This window comes from Fundulus heteroclitus, chromosome 13, assembly GCF_011125445.2.
Source record: "Fundulus heteroclitus isolate FHET01 chromosome 13, MU-UCD_Fhet_4.1, whole genome shotgun sequence".
In the NCBI taxonomy this organism is placed as follows: Eukaryota; Metazoa; Chordata; class Actinopteri; order Cyprinodontiformes; family Fundulidae; genus Fundulus; species Fundulus heteroclitus.
The window spans coordinates 29,083,338-29,102,699 of NC_046373.1; the positions used below are offsets into that span (position 1 = coordinate 29,083,338).

A 19,362-nucleotide genomic window follows, 5' to 3' on the forward strand; every position below is an offset into this window, starting at 1 on the left:
TTTTTCAGATTAATTGTATAGGAGAAAAGTCACCTTATTGTTACAAATGTTTTGAAATGATTTATCGGGGATCAACTTTTTACATTACAAAACCATTATTTACAAATGAACATATTTTCTATGTTGATATGAAAAAGTCTGAAACCTATAGTTAATGCTCATTTCTCAATTACGCACAGAAAAAATGCATCCCTTTCATCTGCCGTAATGAGGCAAAAGTCTTCTCTGAATTTCCAGCCCGAGGCGACTCGTGTTGCAGGATCATTTCAATACATAAAAACGGTTCTAATCATTATTCCAAGATGGAAACACAATGATTCCCTCAGTTCAGTAAGACCTCAGATGAGACTCATCCAGCAGAAGCTCAACTGCACTGATTTACAGGGAAATTGAAGACTAAGTCAACACCTCAAAAATCAATATTGTGCTCCTTCTCTGAACTTCTGTGAACCATTTTTGATTGTTTCATCATCCCGCTAAAAGTGACAACAGCCAACAAGGATTACTGTTTTAATCAAAGGATTTAATATGATATAAATCACCATCTAAGTACATGTCAAAGTACCCACATAGGGCTGGACAATAATTCAATACCAACACACACATATTTTTTTATATATATATATATATATATATATATATATATATATATATATATATATATATATATATATATATATATATATATATATATAAATAAATAAATATAAAATATAAAATACATATTATGCTGCCCATATATATTTAAATACTTTCAGTTTTGGTAAAAAGTTTGTTTAAAAAAAGGGTTGAGTTTGAATTTAGTGTTTGTGGTGTCCTGTATCTAACAATAGGTCGTTAAGCAACAGCATAAAATGGCCCTGGGTTGCACTTAAAAAATTTGTTTTGAATTTGTTGATAGTTATCAATATCGATTAATATGATTTCTATTTTATCGATATGCCCTATAGCCACATGGATGACAGGATCCCAAAAAACCCCAACTCAATTCAGCCTCTTTTGTGCTGTACTCTGCTGTGAATGAACAGAGCCTACATTTAGTTTGCATTTTTAGCTTCATGGGCTTCACTGCAGCCTCCTGCTTCAATCATAGAAAACATTCACAGTCTGTAAACACACCCGTCTGTGCAGTTATTGTTCAGGGTGACCTGTTACGCTAAGCTAACTCTGCTTAATGCTGGCGTGACATTGGCGTAGGAGCTAGGAGTTTGGCCTGTAACTGGTGGGTTGCCAGTTTGAACCCCCGCATTATCTGTTCTTACCGTCACAGTTAAGGTAACAACTGAAGCGTGTTATGGAACTGTAAGAACCGTACCGTGTGAAACATGAGACCACATGGAGGAAAAAATAGGCAGTTGAACAGTATGAAGTTAAATGCAACAAATCAACAAAAAAAGGGAATAGAGGAGGACTGGAGGATTTTTTTAAACCGAGTCAGTCAAACAATCGTTGCAAACCTCACTCTAATCCAGTCGTCTAGCCATCACAATCTACCTCTTGTCAAAACTCTTGCAAATCTTTATACTGCCCATTTTTCCCACAATGGATAGAGAATCAGTGGCATTAACCTCACCTCTTGGTGGTCGTTATGTTATGCCTGATCAATGTAATGTTTAGCATCTAACCGTATCAACATGCTGAGTTTAGCACAAATTAGTACAGGTCTGTAAAAAAATCATAAGACAACGTAATTGTCTAGAAACTGTTGGTCATTATTCATAAAATGTTCTGTTAATCAAGATCCATCCTAAACACGGAACAATAAGAGTCCCTTTCACTGGCTACACTAAAGCTGAAATTAACGCTGTTTCAATTTCACACAGCTTAAAATAAAGCTTTTGACGGATATAGCTAGTCGTGAGACTCAAAGTAAAGTAAAAGCAACAGAGTCAAAGGCAATAACTTAAAAAAGAAGATGTATGAAGTAAGCTAAGCAAGACCAACTTTAAACTTCAATAAAGGGAAATGCCACAGTAAGGGCAGGTTCTATAAAACGCTTTCAGGAAGGACCCAAGTGATGTCTGCAGTTGCATGGCTCAACGGGTAAAATGTTAGGTCAGAATATCAGCGCATCCTTAATTCTAAACAAGGACAATTAATATATCACTATTGTAATTATTGTTTAACAACTTAATCCAGACTTTCTGATTAGACTGGTAAACAATATAAATAGCATGACTTAGTGCTATTGTCCTGAAATGCCATAATAGAAGATTCCCTGGTGACACTATTCTGAACAAACAAAAGTCTTATCATCCAATGCACAGATCTGCAATGTTGTATTATGTTTAATATAGGGTGTATTTGAAGCTGTAATAAGTAGGAAAACAAATAACATGGCAATACAGCAATTTGATTAATTTCTGATGTTCACATGGTCTGGCCCAGGAGAAAAATAAACACCAGCAGTATTTAACTAAGCGAGTAGGCAGGAGTTTCCCCAACAGAAAATATTAAAAAGAATAATCTGTTTTCACTGGCAACGGGGCATTTAAAGCTAGCTCTTTGTGAGAGTAGCCTCCTAATCCTTAAAGCTGTAGTAGTTAACTTTTGTAAACACATTTGTTAAAACTGTCACCATGTCTCGTCCGTACAAAATGAGACAGATAATCTAGGAGAAAAAAAAAAATCACGCATCCTCTGTACTTGCTCCATTCTGTTCACGTCCGACCAATAGAGTAACTATGATATGTTACGTTACTTAACGAGAACGGTCCCACATTATCTGTGACGACTCCGAACGTCATTGTTGACAGACTGTCCTTCATGGCCAAATTACGGAACAACACCAGTTTTCTGGTCTGTTCAGCTCCAGCCGGGTCAAGCTTCACAATTCCAATGATAGCAAACAGAAAAAAAAAAACGAGAAAAAAAAGAAAAGAAAAAGAACCACTACAGAAGGAGGATGTCAACATGTCCTCCATGTATTTGGATCATCGTGCAAAATGGTTTTTGGCACCGTTGACAAGTCTGCTCGTTTTGTTCTAAAGTCGTTTACTTCTTTACCTCTCGCTGGGCAAAGCGTATGGATGGTCCTCTATTTCAACAGGAAACAGCAAATAGAATGATCTATGGTCATCTTTACTTGTTTATACTCCTTCTCCATGACAACACGTCCACATATAGGAGACAGATAGGGAAAACGTGTATGGCTCACAAGTTTGGCCCCACGTCCCCGCACCACCTCTTGTTTCCGAAATTGACACTATAAAGAAATCTATAAAGAAATCTAAGAAATGGTAAACAATAAAAAAAAACTTATTATAAATAAAAACAAAAATACAAATAACATTTGTATAAATGGATATGCAAGAATGTCTTGGATATTTTTATGGATAAAATAATCCATCGGGATAAATGTGTGGATGGCACATCTGCTTAAAGTAATATGAAGACGAGGCACAGCTTCCCTGCACTGCTTCTGTCTGCTTGAGAGAGAGAGAGAGAGAGAGAGAGAGACAGTCAGACAGACAGACAGACTGTAGAAAGCTGAAATGTCCATACTCTTTTTTTTCCTTCAGGCGTGGTTCACGGTTTGTAAATAATAAAATTATATATCGGTTTGACTCATCCTGTTGATAGTAGTCCTTAATATTAACCAAGCCACTGGGACTGGGGCAAAGTGTTTACAAACTCTCTTACATAAAAATCGGTCAAATTACAGGTAGGATCTGTCATGAAGGCTGCATTAATAGGTTATTACTTGCCTCCATTTTTTTTATAATGTCATTGAATTGTTCAGTGAGCTACCACTTTGTGAGACTTCACCACAAATTCTCCCACTTTCAGGCTCCGCTATTGTTCCTACAGCAACTAAAAAGCCAGTCTCCCACAGAAAAGTGAAACGACCTGAACAGACAGATCAAGCACAGGTGAAAGCCACAAACTCCAAAGCCTGGAAAGCAGTAAATTGCAACGTTAATACATGAGAAGGCAAGTTAATTTGCATTTCTACAATTTGGAACGCACCTATTTTCAACGATGCCTTGCTTAAGGTATGCTGCATTGTGAACCATACTGACTGTGGAACAGCAAAAGGTGATCTGAGAAACACCAGCCGAGTCACCAGCAACGTGTGGCGCTGTACTCAGTTCTCTGGATTTCACACGTGGATTCAAACCCTGCAAGCATGAACAAATGCTTCGTTTTCAGCTAATTTCACCCACCAGCTAACATAGGAACACCATACATTCTTCTACAAACAGAACTTCCTGGTGATCCAGTATTTTACTTGAAACTTTGTTATTTAATAATTTTTAGAACAGGGAACAAAAATGTGACTTAAATGCTACTCTTTTTCACACTTTATTAGGCTTCCTTTTACCTACACTGTAAACCAGGGGTGTCCAAACTTCTCATCACAAGGGTCAAAATGGTCAGGTCCAAAATACTCAAGGGCCATAAAAACACAATAGAAAAAAAGCTACTAAAACTATGAAAAATATATATTGTGATCTTTTTATTAACTTGCTCCACACATATGAACATGCAATATTTTAATAAATCAAATGAGTTAGATTTTTTTTGTAGGAAAGGAACGTGTCAATTATTATAGACCCAAAACTTGGAAAAGGTTTTGCTCATTAGCCGTATTAAAAGACAGAATTGAAAAACTGTTTGTCTGTTCTCAGCAATAAGAAAAGGGTTTGGTTCTGTCTTTGAAAACGCTTGCTGTATTTAGGAAATTGTAAGAAATTAATATAAAAGCAGATATTGATGGCCCAAAGTCTTCATTTGAGCAATGGTCGGACAGATTAGGGCTGTACCGTATAGAAAAATAAAGCAAATAGATAACATAAAAATTATATTTCTCGATATCGATAATTGTCAAAAAACTTCAAATTTATTTTATGTGCAGCGCCTTTTATGGTCATTTTATGCTGTTGCTAAATTACCAATTTTTAGAAAAAAAAAAAAAAAACAATCACTGAATTCAAACTCAGCCCTTTATTCAACCCACATTTTACCAAAACTGCAAGTTTTTAAAAATGAAAAAGAAAAGAATGTGTGCTCTTGGCGTTCTTTGAAGGGGGTGGGGCTTGGGGGAGAGCATTCCTGGGTTTGCATTTGTGATTAGTTGGTAGGATGTAATAACTGTGATATTTAATCATTCAAATCATTCTTTAACTGCAGTTGATGGGGGCTACACAAAAGCAGTCAAGTGGCCACAAATGGCCCTTTGGACACCCCTGCTGTGAACTAATGACTGAAGGTGCAAGTTTATTAGATTTTTGTCTGGAATCATGTTTCATAATGAAAAAGTTGAAACTTTTCTGATTGTGTTCATTTGCAACAGTTTAAAACCTATGGCCAAGTCACTGTTATTTGGAGCACAACACTTATGTATAAAAAACGTAATATGAAGCCAATTTAATGTTGGATACCCTTAGGTTCTGAACAAAACATTTCTTTGAAAATATAATTGCTTCATGTTTTACAGTATTTACAGTGGTTTATGTTTTTTAAACCTATATTTGCTTTTATATCTTCATGCATTTGACCACTCCCATTTTCAGTTGCATTGAAATACTAAAATTTCATCCGGGGGACAATTTAGAGAAAGACTTGGTGCATTTTTTAATGTGTTAAGGCATCCAAAAAGCTGCTTTGCTGTGAAGAAGAAGAATAAGAAACATTCAAATTACACAAGTCCTTTGCAGCACTTTCACTGCAGGCTGATAAATCCCCAGTGTTGCACTGACAAGATGCTTTTGTGTTTGTTTGTTTCCTAAAGGAAATACTGGAATCCTATGGAGCAGCTAAGTACACAAACTGTTGCTTTGCCGATTGCTGCATCAGAATAGCACATTTTACCTCTATGGTAATTAGACGGACTAATGCATTTAGGATGCCTCTGGGGATGTGCTCCTCATGGAGCAGCTTGTTTGGTCATCAGTAAGAGAAGAGAGCCCGCAGAGCCACAGTGCTATGAGAATGCTTTGACGTGTTGCCAGGGACCAGTTATGCTGCGCTTACATGTCCTCTTGGTGCATTATAGTGTACGAGCAAGATGCGGGCTGTTGTTGCCGCGATGAGGTACCCCACTGCCTGTTGTGACTGCCGTCCAAAACAACTTGCTAATAATCAGCGTTCTGACTCACTGCCAGAACTATAGGGTAGTTCACGTGTGACGTCCCGCGTGACGTCAGCGCTACATCCGGGTCCCGCTGGTAGGCAGAAAACAGTACTGTTCTCGTCTACTACATGACAAAACGGGTGATTTAGAGCGTACTTTTACTTCGTTTATTTATGGAATCTAAGCAATGCCTACGACTTGTTGTGCTCCCGGTTGCACAGAGAGGCATTCCAAATCGTTGGATGTACGTTTCTGTCGTTTTCCAAAGGAGGAAGGACAAAGAAAGAAATGGATATTTTCAATGAAAAGAGCGCAGGCAGACACTCCCAATGGACTGGGGGGGCATCGTACTACGACAGAATTTGCAGTCTATACTTCATCTCCGGTAAATACAACTTAATTCTGCACTAGTCATTGTTCTACTTAAATAGCGGCGGAGGGTACACAGATCGCTACACGGGCCGGAGAAGCGGTAGCAGCAGCAGCCAAGCAGCAGCGGCGGAGCAGGCAGCGGCTGCTCTGCCAGTTCACGGGCTGCGGCAGCAGCCAGCGGCTGCTGCGTAAACACTACACGGGCCGGCGCCGCCGGCTACACGGGCCGGCGCCCCGGCCCGGCTACACGGGCCGGGCCGGGGCGGCTAGCAGCAGCTAGCAGCAGGGGCTACAGCCGCTGCTGCTGCTATTACACCCCGGTTCACGGGCGCTAGTACTTGTGTTTACGCTGCAATGTCGCCGACACCGCCACCCATTTTAACAAGACAAAAACACCTAAATAATCCGTAGTGAAAATTTTTTTTTTTTTTAACCTACCGGGCCTCTGCTGAGACGCGGCCTGTGTCCGACGCCGCTTTGTGCTGTTGCACAAACATGTGTGAACAACATCCATCCATCCATTTTCTGACCGATTAATCCCTCATGGCGTCGCGGGCGTTGCTGGAGCCTTTTTCCCGATTTAAAATAATTGTAGCCGTCCAGTGGTTTCATGGCTTTCGTGCTCTGTCTGTACTGGCCTGCCATGTTTATAAGGCAGGTGTATATGTCATGGTACGGAGCGCTTGGCCAGCATTTCACAGACTCGCTCCGTCCCTTAAGGCTTTTGCTGTGTGGATCTGGTAATCTGATACCATCAACCATCAACTTACTCTTAAAACGATCTTGTAGTACGTTATCTAAAGAAGAAAAATACGCGGAGAACTCGTCAGTTTCTCTGTTTGCGTCCGCCATTGTGTTCGCCTTTTGCCTACCAGTCCGGCGCGCATGCGCGAAAAACCCGCCTCAAAACAATAACAATGAACTACTCTATAAGAGCAAGCTAGGCAGGCCTCCAGGTCTGCTGACTCCCAAAGCAAATCAAGCATAACCTTTCAAAACATCCTCTCATCCAAACATTTCTCAGGTGAGGCAAAAAAATGGGATTTACTGAGTTGAGCCCCCAACAAAACTAGGTAAATACAAACTAAACACAAAAAAACTGGGTTGAGTTGAAAAATGCAAAAGAGAATCTTTAGTCAATCTTTTAAGGGCATGTATCATAATGTTTACAACTTTTTTTTATTTTAAGGTTTTGACCAGGCTAGCAGATCATGACAGTTATATTGATCATTAAAATGATTTTAACATTCCAAAGATTGCATTGGCACTCCGACAGATTCGCCTTCCCCCTATTTGTACATGTGCTTGAACTGGATAGGTTCAGCTAACAGGCATATCCCCTCACCACATTTATTAATTAAAAAAAAAACAGATCAGATCAGTTAGATTAATGCGATGTTGCATTTCTCAAACAGATGAAACGTCAAAGGATTCCCAGACCAGAAACAGCCTCTCCAAAACCTTTCCGTTGTAAATCCCTTACGTCATCTCCCAACAAGCCATGAATGATTGGCTTCAAGTAACCTTAGCACTGAATAATCAGGCGGCTGTCTACTGATAAACAGGGAAACAGTAAAGATACGGGGTAGGCAGCAGTGCTTTGAAGCTGAAAAGGCAAATAGGTAAATTAAGTACTCTTATTAGAGGAGCTACAGCATTCAAAAGTTGCCATACTTCTAAATATGCCCATGTACATTACGTTTTTGATTTCTCATTATTATCTCACAACCCCCCGCCCTCTCTCTCTCTCTCTCTCCACAGCTAAGTCCAGACAAAGACACTCGGTCATGATGCCAAAAATCTAATAAGAAACAGAGTCCGACAGATAGCTGAGCGCTACGCGACTCAGACTGGATGGATGGGACGTTCAGTCCATTTGTTGTCCCATCCGTGGCATCTGTGCAGACACTTATGTTAAATAAGGCCATATCTTTCATCAAAGCAGCCGTCTGTCTAATTCACCTCCTTAAAAAAAGCTTTCTAAAACGGCACAGGGGAGAGCTGTACCCAAGTGACCTTGGCAATGCAAACAGACTTCATCCTTTGTTTGTTTCAGTGCGGTTTTCATAGATGTCTTACGGGGCCTGAAAAGTCCTGCTGCACTGTTGGGTTCTTCGGCACAGGGTCATAGAGGATGAAGATCACAGAGCTTCAACCTTCTTTAAAAATGCACCAAAGACTTTTCTGCCTTTGTTGTATTAAAAGTTTAGTTCGGCTTCTGGAGACTGAAGCTATACAACAAGCCTAATCATAGGTGAACTGCGTCATCACTTATATGCCAGCTTGTCTCTGTCTGTGGATCTCACTCTGTAGATCAAGCTGAACGATGAAACAGTGAAGCACAGCTTACCTGTTTCACAACTAAAGTGAGCTTTGGCACCAACAGAAGCACAGCAGACTGATTGTGTTACTCAGTTTCCACCTGGTGTAGAAGATCTAAAACAAAATGGTGGGTGTGTACGGCACATGATGACTAGAATTGAATAATGCCACTATACATATACACTTGTTGCCCATTTCATTAGCCATAACGGCTGAGCTACTTCCAGCCGGTCACATTAATGCAGTGGTCACAAGCTTTTCTTGGTGGGCCCCAATAAAATAAACTGCAATCTTCTCTAAATCACAGAACTACCACTTTTAAAATGTAACTGTGTTAAGTTTAACTGTCTATTTTACTGTGTAATTGAATTCAACATTGCCATCAATAACTATTTTTTAAATAACCACTCAACATAGGTCATTTTTCCAGTCCATTTCTACCATGCCCCCCAGGAGGCGCACCCCCAACTTTACCGCTGCATTAATGTATCAATCCATGTATTCGGGCAGTTAAATGTGTCGACGACATCTTACTAAAGTTCACACAGGCATCAGAATGAGAAAGAAAGGGGATTCAAGTGACTTTGAACTTGGCCTTGCAAAACCCTGATGAGAGACATGATCTAAAAAGGGAAAATGTCCAGGAGCGCCAGCAGAGTGGATAAAGAAGCCATGGTGACGTAAAAGGCAGCAGTGGAATCTGCAGACTGGTTTGAGGTGTACTTTCTTTGTAACTTGTATGCCCAGCTAAGCCAGGCTGCCACAGATTTGTTTTTGTACCTCCTGAAAGATTTATTTCATTAGCATCACGACTTTGTGATGCCAAATATACAGACACTGGTACAACTCACATAACACAGTACTGATCCAATAATAAAATGACTTAATCTAATGCTACGCTATGCCGGCACCATGTCCACACCAATGAAAATTCAGTCGCATCAAAATGCCAAATGATTAAAGTAGCTCCAACAGCTGGGTAGACCTACCTTGCTTCTGGTGAACTGAGCTAATTATTGGACCATTTTCAGTGCAAAGTTCAGTTTATTGCAAAGACCAATTGTAGTCTTTGCAATGAACTTAAAACAATAATCGGCAATCAGTAAGTATGGATGCTACACAAAGCAGCTTTAAAAGCAACAGACTGGCTTTTAAGAAAATCAAAGTTTTCCAACTGCTTTTTCTGTTAAATAAAAATGGAAGATTTTAATCTGTGACTCTTTATACGTGGGTTTGATTAACTTTAAGTCTGACAAGCAATTAGTCGGGTTCAGAAAATGTGCAGTGATACCATGTGTTAACCCAAAGCTGGCCAAGAACCACTGTGAACTGATGATCACGGAGCAAAATTAATCCGACTTTAACACACGATCAGTCTTACCAAATGTGTTTCTGGCTGCCTGTTGTGGGCTGAAACGAGATAAATACGCTACTGTTGCTGGCAGGAAAATTCAAAAACAAATGTGTTTTCAACTTCCGAGCTGCCCTTGCTCGCGAGGCACAGCATCAGCAGCTGAATCATTAAAGAACATCCCTTACAAATCGATACTTAAAGTGGAATGTACAGTTAAAGGCGAACAAGAAGACAAGGCAGAAAGAAAAGAATAAAAAGCTTCAACCCGGAGCCAAGAAAGAGAAAATCGTTTGGCTGTTTGGCTGGAGCTTCACACTCCATGCCGACAGCTGTGGCAGTTATAAACATCCGTAGCACGAGTCATGTGTGAAGAGAGCTGAAGTGCCACCGGCAGGGCTGAGGCTAAAAATAGCAGGCAGGCAGAAAGGCAGGCAGCTGACTCTGCCTCTGTCTCCACTGGATTTGATTAGGCCCGAAGAAGCTCTGCCTTCCCTCCCGTCAGCAAACCCCCCCGCTACAGTCCCTCTGCACTGCCTGCATGTGCTGGATGTGTGAGGCAGCTTCTCTTGGTGTAACACACAATCCTCTCTTCCTGCACACAGAGGGAGGAGTCATTGTTCTAAAGGCCGTTAATAAGGCTTTTCTATCCTGACATCTCTTTGTTTTTTTGGTCATGTGAAAATATCCACCCAAATGAATACTCAGTCTTTCAGCAGAAAAAAAAATGTAAATGGTGTTTAATCTCTTTCAGCATCTTTAGAAAAGAAAGCTATGTGATTCCAGGTAAGCAGAAAAACACTAACCAAACGTGATGTCTAAAGTTTAATCAGGGCCAATGTCATGTCCAAATGCTGATGTTCTAATCATGCACTCCTGATGTGATATACCTGTGTATGTGTATCCACATCAAAAACTGCATTTTTATTACATTTTAAAGCAACTTCAGTTTCTTATTTTTGATTTTATTTTTTTACTTTTTCAGTATTGTGAAAATTTATAATAAATATGTGTCCAAATATTTTAGAAAAATATCACAAGACTCCATATGATTAAGAACTTGACAGGAATTTATAGGACTGCAAAACAGATGCTCTGCTCCAAACTTGCGCTCGATTTCCAGTCTTGGTTTAATTATTCCCCCTCCTAACCTGTTGATATGGATTTTAGCTGATTTGATTACTTTTTAAGTACTTTCAGTACATTTTATCATGGGTATATAGCTTTCCAGCAGTGGGTGGGTATTGTTTATTTATACTAAAAGCAGAGGTGAACTCTTATGATGTGTATGGGAAAGCAGCTTACTAATATTTGAAAATAAAGAAAGGTTTGAGTTAAAATGTAATACACTTTTTCACATCTAGATGTAGTGAAGAAATATATCTACCATGACTATGAGATTTTCACAATCTGGCAGGTTCTATGAGAGACAAATGCTGAATGGCCATTAGGATCGAACAAAGGAGGTGTGCAGCCTTCCCGTTATCTGCTGGAAGTAACGCTCTCTCTCACAGTCTGAATGAAAGGCAGACATGGGTAGAGAATGATTTCTTTTCAAATGGCTTTTTACATCTGTATACTCACTGACATCAATTTAAAACAACTCACTGATACTGAAGATAATCAACATTGACTGTTCTTCCTTATGTGACAGCGACACCACTAAAGAACATTGTCTTTAATTGATAGTATGGAGTTTTTAAATCATAAGATGTTTGTTTGTTTTTTAACATTTCCAGCTGGCAGGTCACCGGTCAGGGCTGACTAAGCTGAAAATCATGACTCTCACAAACAAATCGTACCTGGCTCAGATTGGGACACTAAACCTTGGTGTTCAGTGACACGGAAAAGTTCAGTAACTTTCCTGGCACAGCACAATGCAGTTTTTACCCGTTCACTATGCGTTTGTGCCTTAGAATCCAGGAAGGATGTGTTGTATGCTCCCCTGTGTGTGCCGCTGATATCTGCTGCAGCAACACGCTGACGTAGCTGGCTTCAAACCGAGACACTTTGGGTGACTAGCCCTCAGTTTGTCTGAGATGTTTTTTTTCCCCCATAAGAGTTTGTGTTACCTGGTAGGCCAGAGGATTAAAACTTCCATATCCTTCCCACATTGCAGCAGCGGCATATGTGAGTGTGTGAAGCACAGATAGGAGCTCCTCTACAACAGACCAGTCAGTTTGAGTGTCCATGGATCTGAGAGTTCGATGAAGGCTGTAGCCGACAAAACCACTTATGTGCTTTGTTACTAGCTGAACAGTCATAAATAATAAATTGTACTTTGTTCAAAAGTACTGCTTTAGCTTATGTTGATACAAACTCCTATTGTTTAGGTAGACAAAGGGTGTTATGCACTGCTTCCACTGGACCTCTGTTTTGTCTGTTTGCTTTTTTGGACATAGTTAAAGCTGCAGTCTTTAACTTTGAATTAATGATTAACATCTAAGTTTAAAGTAACCATGCCTGATCCTGCATCACATGCAGGATCAGGCATGGAGCTCTCCATCACATTACATCCAATGCAATAAAAGACATAACATTTTGTGGCTGATAAAATCAGAAAAGGTTCAAGAGCTCTGGAGACAATTTCATTTGAGATTTAGCAGATAATATAGTGAATGCTCCATTCTAAGAATTGCTGCCAGGGGAAAGGCCGGTAAAAGCTTCATCTCTCTCTCTCAGACTGTTTACCTCAGAGGAACATACACTTCTATGTTCTGAGAGCGATCTCTACGGTGTAAAACCAAGGGATTATGAAGGAGAAAGTAAAACTGAACTGGAAGCAGCTTCACAGCACCCTGGACATTTGCCGTTTTAAAGATGCGTTTTAATAAGGCTGCTAGTTCAGCATTATCGGTCCCTCTGAAACTCCCTCCAAAAAAGTCAGCATCAGGTGAAGATCTCTAGTCAACAGTGGGATGACCGAATGTGCAGGACTTAAAACTCACTTTTACAGTGAGTTGAGGGCAATTATAATGGTGGGATTATGGTTTTCCTTTCAATTCTCTGACTCCCAGTAACACAAAATCCTAAGAAGATAGACTCGGGGTTCCAAATCCCCATAAAACTCTCTCGCTGCTTCTTGTTTGACATTGTACACAGACACCACAATGAGATGTATTATAGAGGAGGACTGCGGCTGTAATGAAGGTACTGGATCCACAATCAAACCTCAAAGACCCAGAGGGCCAAATGTGCTCCAACTGAGGGGCAGGAAGATGGAAAGTGACATATATCTGTGGAGAACAGTTGACAAGGTTGTTAAAGAAAGATAAGGAGCACAAGTCTCCTAAGAGATGAGTCATTGAAAAATGTTGTAAATAATTGGAAAACCTAACAAATGTGAACAGCCAGACTCGCCTCACCTGAGGCAAATCCATCCCACTCTGACAGCATCCACATTCCTCAAGCCCACTGGTACTCTGTGGTTGTGGGAGGACTGTAAAACAGGCGCCTGGGTTGAGCGATGGAAGGTCCGTGAGACAAACATGCTGGCTTCTCATGTGCTGATCGTGGATCGCTCTTGATTGATTATACATACGGTCCGCAAGTGTGCTTTCCCAGGAAAGGCCAGCGATACATACGTCATTACATTTGGTGAACTTGGGGGGAATTGTGTTCATAGAATGTAACACACTACTTATGCAAAAGATGTTGGGTTTAAGTGGCAAAAAAAAAAAAAAAAAAAAAAAAAAAAAAAACATCTGACCCCTCATGTGCGCACTCTATTTAACTACAGGGTGAGGCTCTGCAGTGTGACTGACTGTCTTTACAAGGGGTTAAGGAATGGAAAGAAATTTAAAGCCTCAGGTTTCATTGTTTTCATTTACACTACAACCAATAGAACCACATCAAACACTGTGCTGATCCTGTTGGTCAGTAAAATTCACAAAGCAGTGCAATCTCAGTTTTAATTGACTGCTTCTGTGTCCTTTTTGCTCCATTTCTGCATCAAATGGCAAACTGCCTTAAATACATGAAGATGTAAACGTGCCTGTCCAGTAGATGGCTGTGATATGAACCCATTTCTGCATCATGATGAAAAGAAAGATGTTTTTTTCATTACCATTTTAAACTATAAAAAATTCCAGGTGCATAAGGACACAAGGAATCAACATGTGACCCGTGTGTAGAAATCCCTGAAGAATACTTCAGTAACAGCTCAGTAGTTTCATGAACGTAGAGCTGAATCATCTAACATCTCAGGGCTCTATTCATCCAGAAAAGCAGCGTACGCTCAATTAGATTAATTCTAATATTCACTTAATGATTAATCCTACCTGCCCACTCAGGAGTCGTGGGCTCATGGCTGGTACTTGGTGCTGGGTCTTACGTCTGACTCTGAGGGGCTACAAGACAAAAATTCCCAGTTATGTGGCGTTGCATCACGCTATTATTTAAACTATATGACATAACATTATTGCGCCACAATATCACAAAAGTCAATGACGTGGTAATTAACTTGTACAGGGGTTTGCAGGAAATGTTCAACATCTTTTCTTACCCATGTCATTGTCCTCATTTGACGTTTCAAACCGAAGCTCGTTTTATTGAAGAAGCTGCCAATTTTGCACCTTTAGCAGCTTCTGTTTTCAAAACTTTCCTCTTTTTAATGCTAGCTTTCTCCGCGCGTTGTTGGTCTTTAAACTCTCCATCTTTCAAACACCACTGACCGTGAGCACTGACGTGTTACGTCATAGTGAAAAAAAAAGAAGGCGGAGGCAGCCCAGGGATAGCGTTTGTGATCCACTCTACAATGTCAGAACTGATCAGCTCCCACCCAAAAAAAAAAAAAAAGAGAATAACGGCCCCTGCGGCCCAAGTATCAGACCGGCCAACCGGGAATCATCCCGGTCCTCCCGAATAGCCACTCCAGGCCTGCCACCAAGGAAAAAAACAAACTTTAATTAGTTACCTAAAAATAATTTTCAGGAAATAAAAGCCTGGTTAATTTTAACCCCAAATCCTGTTATCCATCACGGGTTAGATATCTTGGAATACATGCCACAATTCAAATATTTTTGTTCGACAAACAAAGCCATAGTGCATGACTAATGTATGGCAAGACATTTCTTCACTTTATGCGAGCGGTGTAGCGTTCTGTCCACTGAATGCCAACATCTGTCCAGTGTGTACAATGTGGGTTTAACTCAAACTGTGGAAAACCGTAGAACCCGTCAGGATAATGACTGTATCCAGAATGTTTATTACTATACGCAGACACAATAAGATGAATACCTCTGATTTTCACAGCAGATATTACAATTAAAGGATGAGGAGCTTGGGAACCCACATTTAGGCAGATTTTAGAGTCTTTATGGAATCAGCTTGGTTAAAACCACGGCTCCAACGCTGCAGTCTGCTCTGAAAACTAGCACTGCCAATCAAACTGTGCCTCAAGCAGGCTTAAGAACTCATTAAAACGCCAGGCTCGTCTTTAACAGAGGCTGATGTTTTCAAAGCACAGGTGGTGGATGTCAACCATGTAGGATATAAGATGGACAAGAACGGAAGTTACTGTATTACAAAACATGTTGCATAGAGAGGATCTTTCTAAAAGTTTCACCTTTTTTTCAAGCAGGTTGATTATACGAACTACAATTCACTTGAGAGCAGAAGGAAATGAATACCAAAAAGTGAGAATTTGGAATATAATTTTACACTCACCATTTATAACATATTTAATATTTTATTATTGCAATATTTTCTAAGAATTTTTGTCCTATTTGCCATAACATTAGCAATGTTTCAGGTCTAACATTTCAGTGTATAACTATTCATAAAATAATCAATAATCATAATCCTTAACCTATCTGATTTCCCTTAAGGGTTAATTATTTATTTTTAACTGAATAATACTAAGATATGCTTAAGAGAGAAATTCTGTTTCATGATCAAAAACTGCATTTAAGATGTGCTACAAAAATATTTTTTTATTTACTTACAGTGAAAAAAATAAATCACTATTTCATGTATCTGTCTGGTAGTAAAGCAATTTTACACACCCAAAAAGTGTGTACAAATATGAAAAGTTTGCTTAAATAGAGAGAGAAAAAAGAATAAGAAAATTCACAAGTTTCAAATGGTGTTTCGTGAGAAGTGGGGATGAAAATTTAGGAAACTAAGAATCCTAATGAGTCTCATCAAAACAGGGAAGAACCACAAAGACCTTACCAAAATCAAAATGTCTCACCCTGTTTTTATCTTTATTAGAGTGACTTCTTCATCTTACCTGAAAAGAGCCAGGAGACGGTTTTAGCTGTGAAATAGCACTTTTTAAAAGATATTGTGTTGTATTTTCAGTAACAACAACTAGAGTGCCCATCAAACAGGATTTCTGGTCCTACCCTAACATTGGCTCTGCTGTGGTAAAAATGTGAGCTGGATTAATTGTTCATTTGCACTTCTCTCACTTTGTTTCTCATGAAATAAACAGCATTCTCTCTGTCGACATTGCTTGTTTTCTTCCTATATCGGTAAAACAGTAAGCTTATTTAGAGAGCAAATCGCTTTGTTACTGTGCAATTTTTTCACATTTCTACATGAATTTGTTTCGTTCTGCAAAATATTTCTTAAAATGGCCTTAGGGCTGCCCTCTTAGGGTTGAACAGAGGCTATTGCAGCTGAATTTTCCAACTGGTTCAAACGGTACACGCTTTCGTCATCATAGCTCTCGTTTGGGTACAAAAGGGTCTCAGTCAGACACCTGACTAACTCCTGACTCGCTATGGGGAGTCAGGAGTTAGAATGGTGAGTATTGCCAGCACAGATAATAGCGTGGAAAGAGAATCGTTTTATTCTTTATACCTTTGATCAAACTGCTCCCGTTCTGTCCTCCACTGCCTCGGCAGCACCGGCTTCGGACATCGTTGAGTCAGCGCACTAATCTAATGACTCTGTGGTGAAACTACAAGCATCGCTCTGGTCGCTCTCCATGCTTTAGTATGTCAAATTAAGCAAGCTGCCACTTTCTCCCATCCTTACCCATTACTGAGGGTCTCTTGGCTGCCCACTTTGGTGGCATTTTTCGGAATTTGTTTGGGGGCAGGGTTATGCTGATACATCAATGTGGGTTGCATTTTAAGCGCTAAATTTAATGTAGCTGACTACACGCTTCAGTTCCTATTTATTTGGTGTGAATTGTAGGGGATAAGGGGCTGTGGGGGTCGTGGGATGTATGGGCTGTCGCTTTTGTTAAGTCACGGTTTTAACTCGTGAATGTTTAGCCTTCCAATGTTTATTGTGATGGCACAGTCTTTTCTCTTCCGATGATTGGCTGCTGTGTGTCTTTTGAATTCTGCAAGGCAGAATGATCCGTACCTGCTTTGGCAGGAATCATGTTTTACACCGCATAACTGACACCCATGACGTTTGAGTCGGGTGGATGTAAGGTCTCTTCGGACTGATCTGGAACCTGTAGGACTGCCATCGGGTGGGCAAACCTATTCAATGCAGATAGCAGTCGATATACATGATGTCCTGGCTAAAACACAGTTGGCAACCATATTCTGCCGTAAATCAGTCAACTACAAGGTAAACCCACTCTGTTTCAACCTCCCCATGACACAAAGAAACTATGATAGATCTTAACTAAAAATATAAGCAAATGTCAAAGTATTTTCCGTTTCCAGAGTTCCTATAACAGTTGGACTGTGTAGAATATCATTGTATAAATAATACCTTTTTTAAGTCTGCTCTAAACAATACTTAAGCTGCCCTCGATACTTGGTTTGGCTGTGTTATGATATATACCTGCATCAACGTGACAAGGCAATGGATCAATCAGCCTGTGGCACTGCTAAAATGTTAAAGAGACAAGTTGTTTTAAAGGGGCAATGACAAAGCATGTCGGCCCCCAGGCTTATAATACGGTGGGGGAGACCCTGTACAGTGATGTCTTGGCACCTTTAAGGGCATCTAGCTGCGGCTGTCACAATTTTACATCATATCCAGGATGAATCTGTGTATGTAGATCTAGAACCACTTACCCCAGTCTTGTGAATCTCCGTCAAACTCTTGAATAACCTTTGCTTCAAAAGCCTCTCAAAAGTGTGGTTATCCAACTCTTTTTCAACCACATATTTTCATCCCACTAAATTTTCCACTGTTATGATTGGATACATAACTCTTTGAACAGCCAGCTTCTTTAGCATTAATCTTTTGTGGCATGACACTAAATAGGAGAAAGCCAGTAACTGTTCACAACACAATTACCAAGTCAACAGTTTTCCCCATATTGATATAGGTCATAACATGGCCGTAGCATAAGACTTCTCGCTGAAAACTCCTTTCTAATTGGAGCTAGATTCACATTTATACTGAAACTAAATATTTGCTTTCAATAGCTGTGAGCCATAACCATCAACATAAATAGATATAAACTCTCGGAATATTTGACTTCTTGTGTATTGGAGTCTAGACCAATCTATCAATGATATTCTACTTCACCTGCAACTTCCTCATATCCATAACAGATGAGCATATATAACATTTGCATAACATTCATTACTCAATTAAATGACTTTCTGACAAATATTAGAGATTTTATAAATTATATATCTGCTCTTTGTTAAAGTTGTCTAAGACTGTAAACAAGTAACATCTCACAATCTTTTTTTTTTCATCCATTAGTCATCATCCTGTCAAACTGTCCAGAAAAGTAAGAACGAAAAGAAGACTTTGACAGCACATCTTAACAGTAAACACAACTTCTGTTTTCATGATGATTCACATAGGAAATAAAAGGCTCCCTTGAAATGTAACACAATGCCGGCTTCATCACTGCAGGTTGTTTGGCTGCTAGGTGCTACGTGATGCAGCAGCTTTCTACCCGTGAGACATCTCTAAGTCTGCCCCCCTACAGATCTGCTCCATGTGGTGAACCCTCATTCCATCTAGCCTCCGTGCCGTCGCTGAGCTCCGTGGACTGATTGAAGGAACAGAATGCCTCTTGAACCAATGGAAGATACCATCAAAATAAGCACAGTGCCCTTTATACCGACCGATACCGAAAGGTCTCTGTAAAAGCCTAAACTCAGATATCCATCATTTGCCGAAACAGAAGTGCAGTGAGATTGCAGGAGGATGGGTGTGCCTTTTCTAAAGCTTATGCAACTCTTCAGGGAACAGACTCAAACGACGCGGTGCGCATGGCGACGTGTTTCCATCACAGAGACATATTTGCCTACCTTAATGTGGCTGTACTCGGCCTTGCCGGACTCGCTGCTCACAGCTTTGTTCT

At 40.0% G+C, this 19,362-nt stretch overlaps 1 protein-coding gene across 4 annotated transcripts in view; it reads right to left on the reverse strand.

Moving 5' to 3' along the window:
- The window catches only part of trappc9 (trafficking protein particle complex 9), a 270,154-nt gene that overhangs the window by 157,294 nt on the left and 93,498 nt on the right, over positions 1-19,362 (reverse strand). For all 4 annotated transcript variants that reach the window (XM_021322125.2, XM_021322124.2, XM_036145568.1 and 1 more), the window contains one exon: positions 19,310-19,362. This exon is cut by the window's right edge and continues 66 nt beyond it. In XM_021322125.2, the coding sequence (XP_021177800.2) occupies positions 19,310-19,362 (53 nt within the window). The remainder of the gene's footprint in view (positions 1-19,309) is intronic.